At 33.5% G+C, this 19,513-nt stretch overlaps 1 protein-coding gene across 1 annotated transcript in view; it reads left to right on the top strand.

Annotated features, from left to right (window-relative positions):
- The first annotated feature begins 775 nt into the window (after positions 1-775).
- ephx4 (epoxide hydrolase 4) overlaps positions 776-19,513 on the top strand; it is a 29,570-nt gene continuing 10,832 nt past the window's right edge. The window contains exons 1-5 of the mRNA XM_021474092.3: positions 776-1,340; positions 3,984-4,069; positions 10,162-10,319; positions 14,233-14,361; positions 18,787-18,890. Of these exons, the coding sequence (XP_021329767.1) occupies positions 1,098-1,340; positions 3,984-4,069; positions 10,162-10,319; positions 14,233-14,361; positions 18,787-18,890 (720 nt within the window). The 5' untranslated portion in view covers positions 776-1,097. The remainder of the gene's footprint in view (positions 1,341-3,983; positions 4,070-10,161; positions 10,320-14,232; positions 14,362-18,786; positions 18,891-19,513) is intronic.

The raw sequence follows: 19,513 nt of genomic DNA, 5'->3' as shown, positions 1-19,513 counted from the left end.
CCAATGTATTAGAAGCAGTTTTTTTCTATTTATATATAATTATTACTACTACTATAATAATAATAATAATAATGATAATAATAATAGTTTATTATTTTCTAGCTAAATAACCCAACAAATGAGTTATTTTTGTTACCTAATTTGTTGGGTTAACCTCAGCGACCCAATGGATTGCATGGGTTAAAATAACCCAACAGCAGGTCAGTGCCAAAATTATCCATTATTGGGTTACCTGTCTGGTTATTATTTTTGTAACCCATATGTTATCATTAACTCAACTGTTTTAATTTATAATAAATACATTTAAAAAGTTAAAAGTAATTGCATCGCTCAAAATATTATAATAGAATTAGAAATGGCATATTAAATGTATGAATGTGGGTTAGAAATATGCTAAAATGAAGTAAATTTACTGTGATTAATTTAATACAATCATATGCTAATACTAAATATTTCACGACAATAATGAATAAGAATTACAAGTCCAAAAGTTATTTTAACTGCTCTTAACAATAATGTTGCAAACTATGCATGACAGCCACAAGAACATTTTTATAATGTGATGAATTTATAATAGCCTATTGGGCGGGTCTTACAAGATCTCATTGTTGTCTAGAAATCAATCACGCTTTTGCACCAAGCCAGCATTTTTTTTTTATTGTATCCATTGTAAAATATGATATACCCGCTAGCGCGCCAAAAACGAGACCTCACCCATTCCAAACAATGCTCCGGTGGCTCATCATAATATAACCGGGAGCGTTCACGAGAGTCCAGAAGTCTGCGCGCGGACAGTCTGTGAGCTCGCGCGTCGGTGCGCGGTGGGCCCAGACAGCATTCAAAACGAGCCGTTTAGTTCTGTCAGTGTTTACGGGGTGTAATGGTTCAGTCCAAAGTGTGAACACCTTTGGGACTGAGCATCTCTCCCTTCATACGTAAGCGCGACTCCGTACCGTCTACACAGGGATCCTCCCCGGTCGGGATGCGCTCGTGACGATGCGTCGGGGCTATTATGATGCGCGCCGTTCTTAAGAAGCAGGCGTAAACAGATCAATAGAAGCCGTGATCAACAAGCGTATCCCCGCAGTAATGTAAAGATGGCGAGACTGCTCCATAACTTGCTGTTGTTGACAGTCGGGCTGACGCTGAAGATCAGAGTGATGGGATACTGGTCTCTCATCTACGGTTACTGCGCGTTATGCACGGGCGTAGCGCTGATCAAACTTGGCTGGAATATCATCCTGCGACCGTCAACAACCTTTCAGTGGACGGTTCGTGAGATTCCCCCCTCGTGCCTGAATGACACGTCCTTGGGAACCCACTGTTATGTTAGAATCAAGGTAAGAAATTGCTTGACAATGTTTGAAAACAGGATTTTGCCCTTCGATTTTCCCCAAAGGATGTATTTGCTCAGATGGTGTTAGCTTAGGAGTTCTCAGTTTTATTTCTTTGAAACAGGAAGTTTACAGTCTCAGAAAAAAACTGAAAACAACAACAACGAACATTTTTATTTATTTATTTTATAATAATAATAATAATTATTATTATTATTATTATTATTATTTGTTTATTTTTACAAAATTGAAAACTATGCATAAAAAGAAATAGTTTGGTAAATTATAAACGGTTTGATGACATATTGTTTTAAGATCATACAGCTTCATTTCATTTTATTTCAATAAAGTACAAAAGAAAAAAAAAACAAAAGTCTCAGGCTGAACTAATGCCATTGATGTGAAAGCGAAGTGAACATTTTTATTTACTTACCCTTTAATCTTTAAAATGCAGGTTCTTTATTGTCATACTTCTATGATGTTTTTATATTGTTAACGTTTATTTTTAGCATTCATCATGCCATTCCAAATCATATCACTTTTTTTTCTGTTGAATATAAAAGAAGACATAATGAATTAATGTATACCTATTTATTTATTTGTATTTTATTATTATACAGTAAATGTCAAAAAAATTGTTCCAATCATAAAAAAGAAAATCAGATTTATGTTTTAATTAGATTTTTTTACAGGAACTATTTCTTTGATGATAAGTTTTCCTTTTTTTTGGAAAAATGTATAGTGTCCACCACTCAAACCTCATTTCAGCACTATTTGGGTGGACAGCGACTGATCAGCTTCCCACAAAACAATATTTGTAGCCCGGACTTCACCTTCCACGCTGTAGGTGCTAAAAACTGTTCATTTGGCAGTCTCAAGATAGCTGTGATGTGTAAATAGACATGCAGAGCTTTTAACAAAGTGCTAAGACATCAGGCATTCTGATTCTGCCGCTTATTCTAAAAAAGAAGCATCTTTTAAAGTCTTAGACTTGAAAACAGCTACTTTAAGTTTGGTTTCAAAGTTCATAACCCTTTAGTAACTTTAGATATAAGGACATTTAGGGGGGAAAAAAACTAAGAATTGGCCTGTAGACATTAACATTAAGGGACTGGGTCTAAAAACTAAAATCTGATATTAACCTATGACCTTTATGTAAAAGTAATATGGCAATTGACCTTGTTGTTTTAAAGCATAGGTCTCAAACTCAATTCGTGGAAGGCCACTGCTCTGTACACTTTTGCTCCAAACCTAAGCAGACACGCCTGATCCAACTAATCAAGGTGTTCAAGACTACTCTTGAACCCCTTAATCAGTTGGATCTGCTGTGTTAGAATGGGGTTGGAGATAAACTGTTCTGCAGGAAGGTTGTTGCTAGATCAGATACGGTTGCGGGTAAGAGTTAGCGAGAATCATTTGTATTATTTATTTAAATTTACCATTTATTGTATTTTATTAACGTCTATTGCCCACCCCAACCCTAAACCTAACCATCACAGTAATGTAAAAACAGTAGTTGTACCAAGTATTATTCATGCTATCTTTTGAATTACCCAATAAATTGTTTTGAATGCCTACCCCAACCCTAAACCCAACTGTCACGTTACTGTAAAAATATTGATTATTGTTATAGACATGCTGCTATAGATATGCAAATCACACTTCCTGCCAGTTGCATATCCGATCTAGACTTTACCCTCTAGGAATTGAGTTTGGGACATATGTTTGAAGGGATAGTTCACCCAAAACTGAAAATTCTGTCATAATTGATTCAGCTTGTCCCAAACCTGCTTGCCTTTTTTTTCTGTTGAACATAAAAGAAGATATTAAAAAAAAAAATAGCTAGAAATCTGTAACATGTGACTTCTAATTTTTTTTTTCTACTATGGATGTCAATGATTACTGAATTTCTTCAGAATATCTGCATTTTAAACATTTAAACCACTTGTGAGTGAGTATGTAGTACTGTGAACCATTTCATTACTGCTTGAACTGTCCCTTTAAGGCATAGATCTCAAACTGGATTTCTGGAGAGCTGCAGCTCTGCACAGTTTTGCTCTAACCCTAATCAAACACAGCTGATCCAACTAATCAAGGTGTTCAAGACTACTAGCGACTATTAAGCAGGTGTGAGTTGGAGGTGGTTGGAGCTAATCTGTGCAGAGCTGTTGCCCTCCAGAAATTGTTTTAGAGGTGAACAAAAATGTATAATATAACCAGAATCCTAACATATTGGATTTATGAATAAATTATTTTATGTGTATTTAATTAAGTATAATAATATCTAAGAGCTTGTTTATAATCTGTGATTATGTATTTTGTGAGATATCTTTTTATTGTGTTTGGATTCAAAAAAAAAAAGTACTTGAAGTAGCCATATAACCCGAGGATAGTATCACATGCGATTTGATGCAAGGCTGTCGTTTAACTGCGTATGAATTTCCCCCGTAAATGTCAGTGGAAGATATTGCTTTAATATCAGCTGAAGCCTGCGGACAGAAGTCTTATTTTATAGCTCTATCAAACAGAGAGTGATGTGAGAATGGATTTTACATCAGGATGGACAGGCCTGTGTGATTAAAGAGACTGGGCTGCGTTTATCATATTCTCAGTTTACAGTGACTGCCTCTGGTCTTTGTATGCTTTTAGGAGTCTGGACTCCGATTTCACTATGTTGCTGCTGGGGAACGAGGCAAACCGCTTATGCTGTTTCTGCATGGATTCCCAGAGTTTTGGTGAGACTTAAACACACTCGCATACACAAACACTTGGGATGATGCCAGGCAAAGATCACAATTAGGTTGTTGTGGAATCAGTCCATATTCTACACATGAAGTCAAAGATAATGTCAGACAAACCTATTCATGTATTCTCTCTTTTTTTCCAACACATTAATGTATGAAGATTTTTGTAGGCAAATCCACAGATAAAAATTTGATAATTTTTTCCCCTAAATTTATCAAATATTAAATGAATATTATATGAAATAAAATGATATAATCTAATAATTCTCAGTAAATTATACCAATACAATGGGTGGTGACTTGAACATTTAAAGAGTTCAGATGCAAAAGAAAAAATCTCAGAAATAGTCTTCTAAAATGAAAATTAATTTCTTAGACTCCTGTGTGCTGGTCCAGTAATTTAACTTGTATGGCAACGAATATATTATTTTAATTGTATTTTATGTAAAATAACTCAAAATAAATACAGGCGACTGAGAAAAAAATAGTAATTTCAGAAGAAAATTTTAGAAGGCGCTTTGAGGTTTTTGCATCTGAACTTCATTTTCAGTCATAAATATATTCATGATAGCAGTTTATTTGTTGTAACATCAAAATGTTTGTTTGTTTGTTTAACTATAATATTATACATTTAAAAGTTCTAATAATACTAATAATTAATAATTGTAATGCATATAATAACAGTTTGCTATTATTTAATAAAATTGATCAAAATAAATTGAACACATGATTATTATTATTATTTAAACAGAAAGATTACAAAAGTAATATTTGTAAAACTTCGAACATTTAAAAAAAAATGTTTTGAACACATTCATGTAGGCATGTTTGCAAATTTGTTTACACATTTTCTTAAACTTGTTTTTTTTTATTTACAAAAGATTATCAGTTGATATAAGCCTGTAACAGTAAGCATTCATGAAAGAATTTAGAATAAAGCTTCAAACATTATGGCTATATAACTATGTAAATAAGGCTGACATTTTTTTCATTAGGTGTTAAAAAAAAATATAGTAATTTATCATAAACAATCTTAAATTATGTAAAAAAAAAATCATATAATCAAATAAGTTTTATTGATTGCAATGGGTGGTTACTTGAGAAGTTTTTCAGTCATAGTTATTTTCACGACAGCCGTTTATTTGTTGTATCAATACAAATGTTTGTTTGTTTAACTTTAATATAATAAATGTAAATTATCATAACAATATTACTACTACTAATATTAATAATAATAAAATAATAATAATAATTTAAATGTATAAAAAAATGTACTAATATTAATCAAGTTTATAAAAACTAAACAAATATTTATTATTATTGTTATTATTATTTTTACTGTAAGATTACAAAACTAATGTTTATATTTTTCTTTTCTAAAATCACTATTAAAGGGCACCAATTTTAGCCCTTTTTCAAGATTTAAGATAAGTCTTTGGTGTCTCCAGAATGAGTTTGTAAAGTTTTAGCTCAAAACACCCATCAGATTATTTATTATACCTTTTTAAATCTGTGAAATTTGAGCTGATAAGACATTGAAACTGTTTTTTGTTGCCTGTGGCTTTAATGCAAATGAGCTGGTTCTCCCTGCCCACCATTTCCACATGTGTGTCAGAGCCACAGAGATCGCTCATGTAGCCTTCACATAGATAAATAGCACAGTGACAGGCAAGAATAAAGCAGATCCCCTAATTACAGTAAGGCCTTCCCCAACAGTTATTTGATATATTTGTTGTGGACTTAATTCAAGCCTTTCTGCAACGATGAGTCACACACAATGTCATTATAAAGTTTGTGTGCATGCATGTGTGCACACAACCCACACACACGTTTTGCTTTGCACAGTTTTTGCACGACAAATGTGACTGCATACACATTAATATCCACTGCTGTATTGTTATTCATTATGTTAATGTACAAAATAAACCCAATTCACCTGAAACTGGATTTGAAGCATCATTTTTATAATTGTACTGACATGCGGCTGAGGTGATGAATTACGTAGCAATTTTACTGTATTTATAACATGTATATCCACTGTTTTAAAAATGTGTTAAACTTGTAAAACTCACTCTTGAGGTGCAGATGATCACAGAGAGCTGAACAGATCTTTTATTCCCAGTTGCTTTGCTCATGTCCTGTCTTGTGGACACGATTATACGCACTACTATGGAGACATGTTAATACCCATCTGTCAATCAAATGGGTGGTCAGGGAAACTGCACTCCTTTGTCACGTTGCAGTGGGCATCAAAATGAGAGGGATTTTGGATCCTGTGGACACACTATACCTGGACACAGTTCTGTCCAAACAGCTTACAAAATATGATTTTCATCATCGGTTCCCTTTAAATTTTAAATGAGTATCCATTCTGTTAGAAAACCTGTGGAAAACGCATGTTGTGCAGTTCTTAGCTGCTAATGTGAATACATCAATAGCTGCCCAACAGATTACTCACTCACTCTCTCACTTTCTTTTCTTCAGCTTATTCCCTTTATCAGGTGCTGTCATAGCATGTTTATGTTCATGTTCAACTTAATTACATGCTAAAGCATTTTTAGAATTAATTACAAAGATAAAAAAAAATAATAAAAATGTTTTTACTAGCAGTTATTACCTGGCAAGTGTCAGTTCACAATCCTCTTTAGAGGTGCTGTATAATTGTTAAGATAATTAAAATTGCCTGTATATTGTATTACTGTTCTGAAATGTGATACGGACTGTGGTGACATTCAGACTGTCCCGGGACTAGTGTGAAGCTGTCGTTTCAGTGAGCTGCCAGACTGCAGAGCTGCGGTCAGGACAGGGCTGTGCCTAATTAATGTGGCATGGCTTCTTTCTGCTTCACTGGCCAATCTACTGCTCCAGAATCAGTGATGAACCCTTGAACGAGTGTAGAGGAGACCTGGAGGACGCCCCTTTCCTCTGACTTCTGCTCCACTTTAGTTTGGTGCATTCAAGTCAATGGTTTCGCTCACTGCTGAGCAAAAGGGAAACACGAAGGTTCGAGTAAAGGATATGTGTGTGTGTGCACATTAATTTCGAGCTCATTTATATTCTAGCATATTGGGTTTGGGTCCTGGGAGCTTCTGCTGCAACTGACTCAACAAAATCATACTCAAGCTGACTTCTGCTTTTTTCAGCTTTCTATTTTTTTTAACAACCTTTAAAGGCTCAATTGGCAAATAGGGAGTTTTACCAGTGTGCTATTATAATTCAACTGAATCAATTATGTGTTAACATAGTTATATGATGTTTACATTTATTAATAATCATATTCATTCAGCTGTTTCAATGCTATTAAAGTGCTAGCAATTGGCCAATATGGTTACAACTGGTGTCCACATTATCTAAATATTTCCCTTTTTTAAAAAAACAATTAAGAAAATAATAAACTAAGCTCTCCATTTTATTGGAACACTTCACTTTGCTATTTTTTACAACATCTCTATAGTTAAACAGATGTGTTTAAGCATTTATTTAATCCATTCAAGTTTGGTGGGAGCACTTTTAGCTTAGCTTAGCATAGATAATTGAATCAGATTAGACCATTAGCATCTCGCTCAAAAATGACAAAAAAGTTTAAATAATTTTTCTATTTAAAGTTTGACTCTTCTGTAGTGATATTGACTAATGGAAAACCAAAAGATGCTTTTTTCTAAGCTGATAAGCCTATGAAATGTCCAACTATGGCTGCATTAGACACAGTAATATTATGCAGATTCTAACTGGATCTGCAAATAAGGCTTGGTCCTGTGTGAGGCCTAATTTCAGACACTGCAAAAATGATCTAAACTCTGTGGTAATTTTTTAATGAAATGGTAATGGTCTAATCTAATTCAATAATCTATGCTAAGCTAAGCTAAAAGTGCTTCCACTACACCCAGAGATCAGTTGAATGAATTCAAAATGGGTTAAACTCAAGTGAAAATGAGCCTATTTTCAAAGCAAGGTATATGTTGTTTTAACATTGTTGGAATATTTATGGAATATAGTAGGGATAATTTACAGATTGCACCCAAAAATGACCAGTCTGTCAGATGAAGAAGAGAGAGAGAGTCAAAGAGTCAAATAAATAAAGTTTACTGGAGATAATTTGCAGTTTCCAGCTTCAACACTCGTCTGAGTTTGTAGGCCACTCTGCTTACAATCATACATCAACAACAATTTTACTCTTACATAATGTCATTAACTGTGTCATACATATAGGTGTTATAACCTGATAGTTAAACACAGATAGACTAGGAAAATTTCCTCGTGGGTGCAATGTGTACAATTTGGAACGATATCTCAATATCTCGAGCATATAAACGTCAGGCATCCACTAAGCTGTTAAAAGCTGACCCCAGACTTGTGAAAGGATCCACAATCGAATAGAACACACACACACACACTCAAAGTGCAATCTGTTTCTTACGCAAGGCTGATACTCTCAGCCATCTATATCAAAACTGGTTAAAAACTGGTATAATCTACATTCAGGCTGCTATATTTTCACAACACAAAGTCTATCTTGAATAAAAGGAAAATCATTTTAAACAGAATTAACACATAATAATAATTTCAAAATCACTTTAGACAGTATTAACACACAGGAAAGGAGTTGTTTTCAATCATCAAGCCCTTCAGTTCCACTCATGAAGTCTCCATGACCTCTGAACTGGTTTGATTGCTCCTGAAAATAGTTACATAATAGGTAAATGCACTGAACGTTCTTATATTAAGCAATTTCTTAACTTTATTCATTAGTCAAAATCATTTCAAGATTAAATACTGATACAAATAATCATATTAGGCAATGAGAAAAAGGATTGTAAGGATGCTAAGTATCAAATGGCTCGTTTTCACTGACTGGTACAGTACGGTATGGTTCAGGTCGGTACGGGTCACCTTTATCAGGCTTGCATTTCCACTACCAAGGTACCCTTTTGGTGGGCGTGGTGTATGACAGAAGGTTTCAGTAGACGTAATTTTCGCTTGAGAAAATGTCTACAGTAAAGCTGTACAGGTCGTTTACAAATCATATGAGAAGCACTTCTCACAAAACAGTTGCTTTATACACATAAATACTTCTGTATAAATGTTTATTACTAACTTTTCTATAAACATGAGTTGATTATAACTGTAGATCAATGACAAAAATAGCCTACTGTTAAGTCTGAAATTAAAATTGATTTGAAATAGAAATACCTTAAAGATTATTAATTTATTAAAATATTAAATATTTGTAGTGACTGCAACCTTTTGAATAATAGTGTATAAAATTGAAATTTGCTATTTATATATTTATTATTACTTTTATATGCTTTCACAAACTCCCAGCACCCGTCGTCTAGCCGTTGTCCGATCGTCTACTCTGCCCTGTTGATGACCCCTGACATACTTTCTGCTGAATCTGAATTTGACGATCTGAATTTCTGGTTTAGAATTTGATGTTCTGAATTTCTTCATCTTGAAAACTTGAAACTGTATTTTTACAAACTAGATCTCTGCAGTCTGTGAATTTAAAACACAAAACACAAAACACAAAAAAGTTTAAAAATACATCTAAAAAATTCAGCCTGAAAAAATTTAGTTGTCTTCAATTTCAGATGTTCAATATTCAATTTATGAAATTTAAATTCAAATTTAAAAATTCTAATAAAACAAAATTCAAATTAAAAAAACCTTTAATGGCATATAAAAAAATCTGATTTATTAAATTACAATTGTGTCGGCGCTAGTGGTGTAGTGGTTAGTACGTTGACCTGAGTTTGATTCCGCCTTGCGGTCCTACGCCGATCCTTCTCTCTCTGCTCCCCATGCTTTCCTGTCAATTTTCTCTACTGTCTTATAAAATAAAGGTGAAAACCCCTAAAGTTATTGTCAATAATTCAAATTAACACAATTCAAATTGTTTTGGAATATTTTTAACTCCATAGTTATTTACTATTTTATAAAACAAAATGTAAATGTAAAAAGCAAACTGAGGAATGACTGATGTCTAAAATGAGTAGCAAACATATTCAGTTATTTATACCAGTACCCTGTTGAAATCATCTTAAATCTTTATCCCTTATTTCTTTAATTGATTTTTTTGTTAGGTTCTCATGGCGTCACCAGCTCAGGGAATTTAAGAGTGAGTTTCGCGTGGTAGCAGTGGATATGCGAGGCTACGGTGAGTCTGACCTGCCCTCGTCCACTGAGAGCTACAGACTGGACTACCTTGTCACCGACATCAAGGACATTGTGGAGTATCTGGGTAAGAACAGACTGGCTCCATTATCTCAGCCCTATTTCCATTTCCACATCCCAGCCTGTCTGGAGCTTTTGATAAGGCTGTTGTAGTGGTGAATGCTAATGTAGTGCTCCTCCCAATAGTCTGTAATGTGAAGGTGACCCATTCAGATGCCCTTGGCTTTTTTAGACACGTGTTGACATCAGTTTGGGCTGCTTAAAATGAAGCCTAATGAACTGTCTGTAGATTTCAAAACACACAGTTGCTGAGCTCTTTATACAGTGTGAATGAAGTGCAATAGTAGATGAATACTATATAGAAATACAATATGCTGTAAAAATGAAATATATATATATATATATATATATATATATATATATATATATATATATATATATATATATATATATATATATATATGTATATATATACATACAGTTGAAGGCAAAATGATTAGCCCTCCTGTGATTTTTTTTATATATATTATACAGTTTAATTGTTTTTTCCCAGGTTTCTGAAAATGCAGGTCAATACATTTAATTTATTAATGTTGGGTAATTATATGCATATGTGGATATTTGGAATATCATAATTTGTTTAGCCTGATAAGTCTGCATATGTGTAAGTGGTGCATGTTGTTTCTGATCATTGATGTATGGTAAAAATTTTTCTTCAATAAAACAAACAATAGTGGTGTTAAACTAATTTGAAGTATATGTTTGCAGATGTCCTTGGCTTTTTAAGATACATATTGCCAGTTTAAGCTGCTTAAAAATAAAGTATTTCTACTTTCTCGATTTCCAATACACTGTCATTAGTTAAGCTGGGTTATAGTGAGATTCCATAACATATATATGGTATCATGTTAAAAGTAAACCCATCTGTCTGCTCGCTGCGTAAGTGACTGGTGCTGTATTATGACAGGCCGTCAATGACATGTTATTAGGATTCATGATGATGTCTTGCTCCAGGGCCTCAGCTCCTTGACATTGGAATCAGTCTATTGCAGACAATGGAAACATTCACCCTGCCTCACAGCAACGGTGTCATTCATCCTTAGTCAGTCCTTGATATGACACTAAATGAACTGCAGTGTGATATTATTACAAAAATAGAATGTATATATATATATATATAAAGACACAAACATTTTGCAAAGGATCCTCCAACCAACAATATCATTGCCGTCTGTTTTATATTGTTAAAAATGAAATGATTATTTGAGATTACATAGAAATATATGGAAACAAACTAAATATTGTAGCCATGAATTAAGAAATGGTCTATGACTAAGAGCTGATCACATAAATCATGATAACTATAAAGTTACTGATAAAGACATTGTTCTAAACATCTTGAAAAAATGGTTTGACCATAGGAGAGAATGATTAAAGACATACATGGAGGCTACATATACAAACCAGGGCTGCGTTTCCGAAAACCATCGTTAGCCAACTAAAGTTTCAAGTTCTGTCATTACAAACTTAGTTCACTGATTTGTTGTTTCCCAAATCTGTCATTTAATGAACATTTGCAAACTGCATCACAAACTTGTATGCTTGCAACTACACCTCTGGAGCTGTAGTTAGAAGCATAGTTCCTGGCTGTGTTCTTTTCCCAGTTACCCCCTCTATGCCCTATTTATTTAGAACATTCTAATATTTAAACTTGGAATAATTTTAAAAAAGCATTAAAGTAATCTCTCTTAAGTCTAATTTGCTTTTAAAGTATTTTTACATTTCAGTTTTAGTGATCTTCATGTTTACAAGTGCGATTTGAAAACATTAATGGTATTTTGAACACAGCCGTGGCTCATGACGAAAGCTATAGGTGACATATTATTCAAAAGTGGAATTTACGTTACGTCTCCAAAGCTTGTGAAAATAAAAAAAACATAGCATTAAGTATCTTTTATGTATATGACATGAGCCTGTTGGTTAGAACATTTCTGCAGTGGTTTGCATGTGTCAAACTGTAAAAGTAGACTTAAATAAAATAAATAAATAAATAAATAAATAAATAAATAAATAATATCCTACTATAATAATAATAAAAAAATAATAATCATTATCCTAATCATTATTATTATTATTATTATTATTATTATTATTATTATTATTAAAGTAGGATTAGTTTTCTGACAAGTAAATATTAAATTTCATTTCTTAATAAATAGCCTCCTTATTTATTTATTTATTTATTTATTTATTTATTTATTTATATGATTTATATATGATATTAGAATAAATGTTAGCTTTTGTAAGTGATTTTATGTTTTAGAATAGAATGTGGAATATTCTCAATAATATATGTAAAGGAAGCAAAGGCTCTATATGTGCCATTTACAAATAATTTAATTAATATGAAAAATGAGTGCATGTTTTTAACAAAACCAATATTGGATTTTATTTTTTAAATGCGTGTTAAACAATATAATTTGCAAAAAGAAATGATAGGGTTCTTCTCCAAAGAAGTTGTTACTCCACCCTGTTTAGAGTATCATTATGGATGTTTTACGTTATAACTAACGTGTTTAAAATGATAGATCTGCAACAGAACCACTACGGTTTTGGTAAACACTCTTCACTACATCGTTCTTTTCCCGAACGATGCATCGTACTATGATAGTTCAGCAGCGATTTACTGTATGTCCTTGTTTGGGAAACGCACCCCAGGCTAACAATTTGAAGCATACAAATAAAAGCATGTCAGACATTTTCTTTGTTGTTTTAAAATCACCACACTGACTGCATTTGCTAAATGTCCTGCTTGATTACATATATTACATGAGCTGGATTCACAGGTCAGATGTACTAGAAATGTAGCACAATAAGGAACCACAGGGTAATGAAAAAAGAAAAAGCATAAACTAAAAATAAAGAAATCTTTATTGGCCCTTTAAGATTAGAAAATGATGCAAGCTGTATTCAAACTTGTATTTTTAAAATAGCATGCCACAGTTCCAATTTGAATAAACATTTTGACGTTCAAATTGGAACACCAGATGTGAATATTTCTTAAATAAACAGATAAATAAACGAATGAATGAATAAATAAATAAATAAATAAATAAATAAATACATTTGTTTGTAAACAAATGTGACATCGCCAGCTACTAAGTTTTTAATCATTTGCACAGATGTGTGTGAACGAGAATTGTTTTGCTAGTGTTAACACTTCAAACAAATTTTTTAATGGAAAGAAAAACTTTTCGGATTTTAGTTACATCACTGTAACGTATAATTAAATGTTATTTAAGATAAACTGACTGTGTTAGTGGCTATAACAAAGACTTTCTGGGAATTGAATAAAGAATTTAAAATAAATGGGCTGGTAATGGTTCTTTTTGTTTACATAAATTATTTAATATGAACAAACAACAGAAAGTAGAACAACTAAAGTACTTTTTGAAACCAATTTAAACTACTTGCAGATAAAATTTTATTTTCAACTTCTATTTCATTCGAAAACATGCACACATTCACACTTAACTGTCTGTCTACATTCAGTTATGAATGACAAAGATCACATAAATAATAGCCATATTTCCGTTTTGTGTGGTGAAGCCAAAGATAAATTTCCACTTGTGGACAATAAAGAAAGTAAAGTAAACTAAATGAGAGACAGTTGAACAACATAACCAGTTACTATGGAAACATTTTTAATGAATAAAACAAAGGAAACATGAAAGCTTGAAATACTACATAAAAATGAACATGAAGATGGACAGTTTGACCACATTTTCTATTTAATATGTGTTGTGATTATGATTGTTAGGCAAGAACACATTGGCCTGTGCTTATTTGTAAAATATGACTGTATACTGTTTTTGCTATCACTTGCTGTCTTGTTTCTCACTTACTCTATTTGTTTTGAGGTATACATACATAACTCAGACACAAACATTTTAGCATCCTCCATCTGATCCTTTCCTCAGGATACAACAGATGTTTTCTCGTGGGCCATGACTGGGGTGGCATCATCGCATGGCTCTGTGCAATTCACTACCCAGAAATGGTGACAAAACTCATAGTGCTAAACAGCCCTCACCCCTGTGTATTCACTGGTAAGTGCCCCATACATCTGACAATCAGACCTGTCCTATCATATCAGCCCCGAAGGCTCTGGTTTGGTTTTAGGGCTCATTAGTATGACCTGCATCATTCACAGTGAAATATTGTGGTTAGGCTCAGAGAATAATGGGGCTTTGCCCTCCATCTGTCTGGTGTGCACCAGCCTGGAGGAGCAGGTAATTACATGTGGGCTTCTGGCAGAGACACGGTACCCTCTTATAATAACACTTAGTACCCGCCAAGAGTGACACGTACATGACTATCTTGTTCATTTGGAATTTGTCTCAGCTAAATGGGGTTTCTTCAGTTTTAACAATCTTTTGCATGTTTTATGAACCATCTGATTCAATGTTCTTTTACAAATAGATCTTATTACTGAAACATCCATTGCCTAGAAACAACACTGCAAGAAAAATACTGTTAAAGACTGATAATAAAAACTAACTGCAATATAATAGAGTTTGGCTTATCAAAGATAGCATATGAATGTGGGCCACTTTAGGCAGTTATGCGGCACTGGTGGTATTCCTTTGGCCCAGACAAAATAAATGTGAGCCTGAAGTGGCCCATGCACATGTACAATAGCAAAAGGGGGCCAAAGATTCAAATTCATATATGGACCATTTAAGGCAAAGATTTGTCACGTATGGCAAAATGTAATGTGAATGTAAGCCTAATGTGGCCCATGTGGAAAAATATAAATTTGGCCCAAATGATGGAGGACAAATGTAGGCCAAAGTTGGCAAAATAGCCCTGAACTTTTTAATATAAATTTTCTTTTGGGCTGCTGTAACTTTTAAGAACTTTGCTTAAAAAGTTTATTCATTACAGCTAAGTAAAAAATATATATAATTAAATAAATAATAATAAAATTGAGTGAGGCACAACCTGTGATGAAAAAACATAATTCACTGATGTTAACCAATGTTTAATCCATTATTAGAAGTATTGTAATAACATGCTTGCACATGCCACCGAGTTATGAAGGTTTTATAAGCTAAAAAAAGTTCTATGGTTCAACTTCTGCTCACAGAGACTTCAATAATCAGCGTATGAACCTCAACAACAGTGGCAATTAACAAAATAAACAAAACCCACAAACATCACAAAAAGGATGCTAAAAGTGACAAAATCAACGTCAACATAAACAGCAGAATTAACAGCAAAGACTGAAAACTGTAGCATATAGAATGTATTCATGCTGCAGTGCATGCTGGGAATTTTGTACTTTGCCACATCCAGCAAGTGTAAAGTGTAGGCCAGATTTGGGCCAGAATAGGGTCAGTTCTGGTTCATTTGGTTGAAATCTGGCTGATATGTGGTTTTGCTTTGGCTTATTTTTGGCCCAGATCTGTCAAACAGGAGCGGACCACCCTAGAGCAATAATTCCATTCAGTTTGTGGTTCAGATGTAAGTGTCTGGTGTGGGCTGGATCTGGGCCAGAATAAAAGCAAACTGTGGCCCAGAATAGTATTCATTTGGTTAAAGTCTGGCTGAAATGTGATATTGCTATGGCTTAATTGTGGCCCAGATCTGGCAAACAGGAACGGAGCCACATAAATTTTGCTAGCTGGGATATCAGTTTTATCATAAAGAAAAAACATTAAAAGGTTGTTCACCCAAAGAAAATGAAAATTCTGTTATTAGTTACTCACCCTCAAGTCATACCAATCCCTTTAGATCTTTAGTTCATCTTCAGAAGACAAATTAAGATATTTTTGATGAGATTGGAGCGTTCCATCATCCTCAAAAGACTTCAACGCTCCTGAGATGTTCAAAGTACAGAAAAGTACAGAACTAAAAACATTGTCAAAACATTTCATAAGCCCTATCATTTACACGACACAAGTGTTTTTTGCTAGTTTCAGCAGGCACAGCTATCATTTTCGAATCCAGGTTGTTTAAATAGCAAATGAATGTGTGCCTATTTATGTGCCCGTGCACATGCTGATGTAAAAAGAAGGTGTGTTAAGGTGGATTGTTGGCATTGCTATTTGAGGAAATTGAAATATAATATGAAATGTGGAATATAATGTAAAGTCAATGGTGCAGTTTTTTTTAAGATTGTGCTAGTGATATGCCTTTAGGTGGGTGCACAATACACATTGCATATTACACACTCACGAATGCGCAGCAGCACACAGACATCTTTATATGAAAATGTTGCAGATCTTTTTCCTCGCTTGTGAAGCACTCTTTTTTTTTTTTTTTTTTGCTTACAAAACTTTCTCTTAAGGCATGGCTTTGTATCAGCCCTGTCCCGTTCCATACGGACCAAAAAAGCTACCCATAGCTGAAGTTTCACAAACTAACTTCGAGAGGAGCACATGATATGATTGACTGCAGCTGGCCACCCATCTACATTCAGTAGTTAGCAAATCAGAGTAATCCAAACTCAGTATAAGTACTACTCTCTTATCTTCGTTTTCCAATGAAACCCTCCATCTACCCCTTCTCCTCCTTTCCTCCTTTACTACGGGGAGCTCTTAAGAACCACCAGATCTCGTAGTCCCCTCACATGCTCAATGGACCAGGCGGGAGCCCTGGGCTCAACTATCTCCGACCTCAGAGATCTCTCCCGGGACAGCATGCCAAACCTGCTAACAGTTGTCAAACAATATATAAGTGCAAACTCTTGAAACACACCAAATGATCTACAGCTGACTGAAATGACAGCACACATTTTGCACCTGAATGAGAGGATGTATCGTTCAGCATGTGCAAGGGGAAGTTATCTGTTTTCTCATTTTACAAAGGGAAACTAATGAAGATTTTTTTTTATTCTTTATAAGTTTGCAATGAAGATGTCTACCTATATAACCACCTAGAAATGCTTAGACATGTATTTTGAGGAAAAAGGGCAACAACTGGTGGTGTATTTTGTGAAGAAAGGTGACAACTGGTGTGAGGTCATTATTGTTTGGAACTGCTGGAGAATGAGTTTATTTGTAAAACAATGTGTATGTAAAACACACATATGAAGTTATAACTGTAAGAGGCTTTCAAGAGAATGAGTGACATATTATGACATTAATGTACCATGCCAATGTATGTAAACACTCAGACGAGATTGAATCTATGAAGAGAGAACTCTGATGTGAAAACAGTTGTTTGCATTGTAGGGAACAGGGCCCAGAATAACGTGAGCACCTTAAGATGAACCCCCCAGTAAAGAGAAAAGAGTTACAATGAGAGTGGGGAGAGAAAATCTGTATAAATATTTTGAAGAACACAGACACTCTGGATTTGTCCTGGGGAGAGACTGAGATGGGTTTGTTCTGTCTCTGTTTTTTTTTTTTTTTTTTAAACTCCAGACTTAGTTTGATTCATTAAGAGAAAAGCCAAAAACCACGACAAAACTAGAACCTGTCATTTGCATTTACAAACCATAAACTTAACTTGAACCATTTGATTAGTTTTGTCACTTCCGTTTTTGCTCTTGTTCTCTGATTCATTACTAAAAAACCAATTATAGCACTCTCTTTCACCAATGAAGAAATGCCGATTTTACTATCTGAATTGGGCTGACTCTCTTCAATGTTAACCTGATGAGAAACAAAATATGGAACACACCAAACAAACTAGCCTGCCAGATACTCACCAATGGCCCAACATTACCCAATGACTGACCGTCTGCAGCCTATTTGACAATGTTTTTGGTTCCTTCTATAAACTTTTAATGTCTTTGGACCATTGTCTATGGAGGGTGAGGGAGCTCTCCAGTTTCATCAAAAATGCATTAAAAAAAATATGAGGGTGAGTAATTAGCAACAAAATTTTTATTTTTGGTTGTCATTTTTACAGTCTTAAAATGTAAACAATTTATAAAAAGCATCCCATAATGTAAATAAGTTGTCATTTAGTTAGAATATGTCAATAATCTGACAAAAAGCCTTGTAATTCTAAGGTGACGATATACAAAATGTCTGTTTTTGCTTTATCTTGAAAAACGTTTATCATTTGTTTAGGTTTATTCACTAACAGAAGAGCATAATTGTCGATGAAAATTAAAAATGAAAATGAGCTTTTCTGAGTGTAGTCCCCGGGAGCAAAAATGTGTGTCAGCCGCACAGTGCACCACGCCAGAATACAAATGATTTTAAGAAGACTGCCAAGAAGCAATCATTTCACTCATTAATTCAAAAGCATGCTTTCATTATTAAGCATTTATTGGCATTTTATCTATGAGCTATGTGCTTAGAAGTGTTGCTCAAAGGCATTTTACAATGGATAAAGGGATAGCTCTCCAAAAAACACTTCCAAATCCGTGTAATGCAAAAACAAAACAAAATCATATTATTAAGAATGTTTTTAAACAAATCATCTTAGTTGCATTTTACTTTTAATTAATTGAAACCGAGATATATTATTTGTCATTTTTTTACTTTTCTCTCTCCATTTTTCTCTTCTTTGCCTAGATTATGCCCTTCGACACCCAAGTCAGATGCTCAAGTCAAGTTACTACTTTTTCTTCCAGTTGCCATATTTCCCAGAGCTAATGCTTTCCATCAATGATTTTAAGGTAAGATCGATTTAATATGTTACAAAGTTGTTTGTTTTTTAATATGTTTTCTTTTATTCAGTATACAGATTCATAATGATGAAAATTGACAGCAAGCAATTGACAGTTACTATGGTCAAAAACAAACCAAAAATCACCTTTATTTTATTAAATGTATTTATGAACTGCCAAATTAACACTTTAATAAGAAGAAAGTTTAACAAGGTTTAAAAAATTTATAATTTACAGTTAATTTATATATATATATATATATATATATATATATATATATATATATATATATATATATATATATATATATATATATATATATATATATATATATATACATACAGCATGAAATTACTTTCAAAGATATCGTACTGTTAAGTAATTGTATGTAAACAAATATAAACTGAGCAATACTAGTGTGAAGACTATTTGATAATACAGAGTACTGATAACACAGAGCTGACTGATAAAATCAACATCAAGTGTTGTAATAACCCATCCTTTTGGTTTATTTCATTCATTTGACCTTCACAAAAGGTTAAATGATCAGAATCAGAAAATAAAAGTGATGGTGCTGTGAATAAGATGGACATGAAAGCTGTCAAGCATATACATTTTATAGATCATATTTC

The sequence above is a fragment of the Danio rerio genome, chromosome 6, assembly GCF_049306965.1.
Source record: "Danio rerio strain Tuebingen ecotype United States chromosome 6, GRCz12tu, whole genome shotgun sequence".
Lineage (NCBI taxonomy): Eukaryota > Metazoa > Chordata > Actinopteri > Cypriniformes > Danionidae > Danio > Danio rerio.
This window is presented reverse-complemented; position numbering and strand designations above follow the sequence as displayed.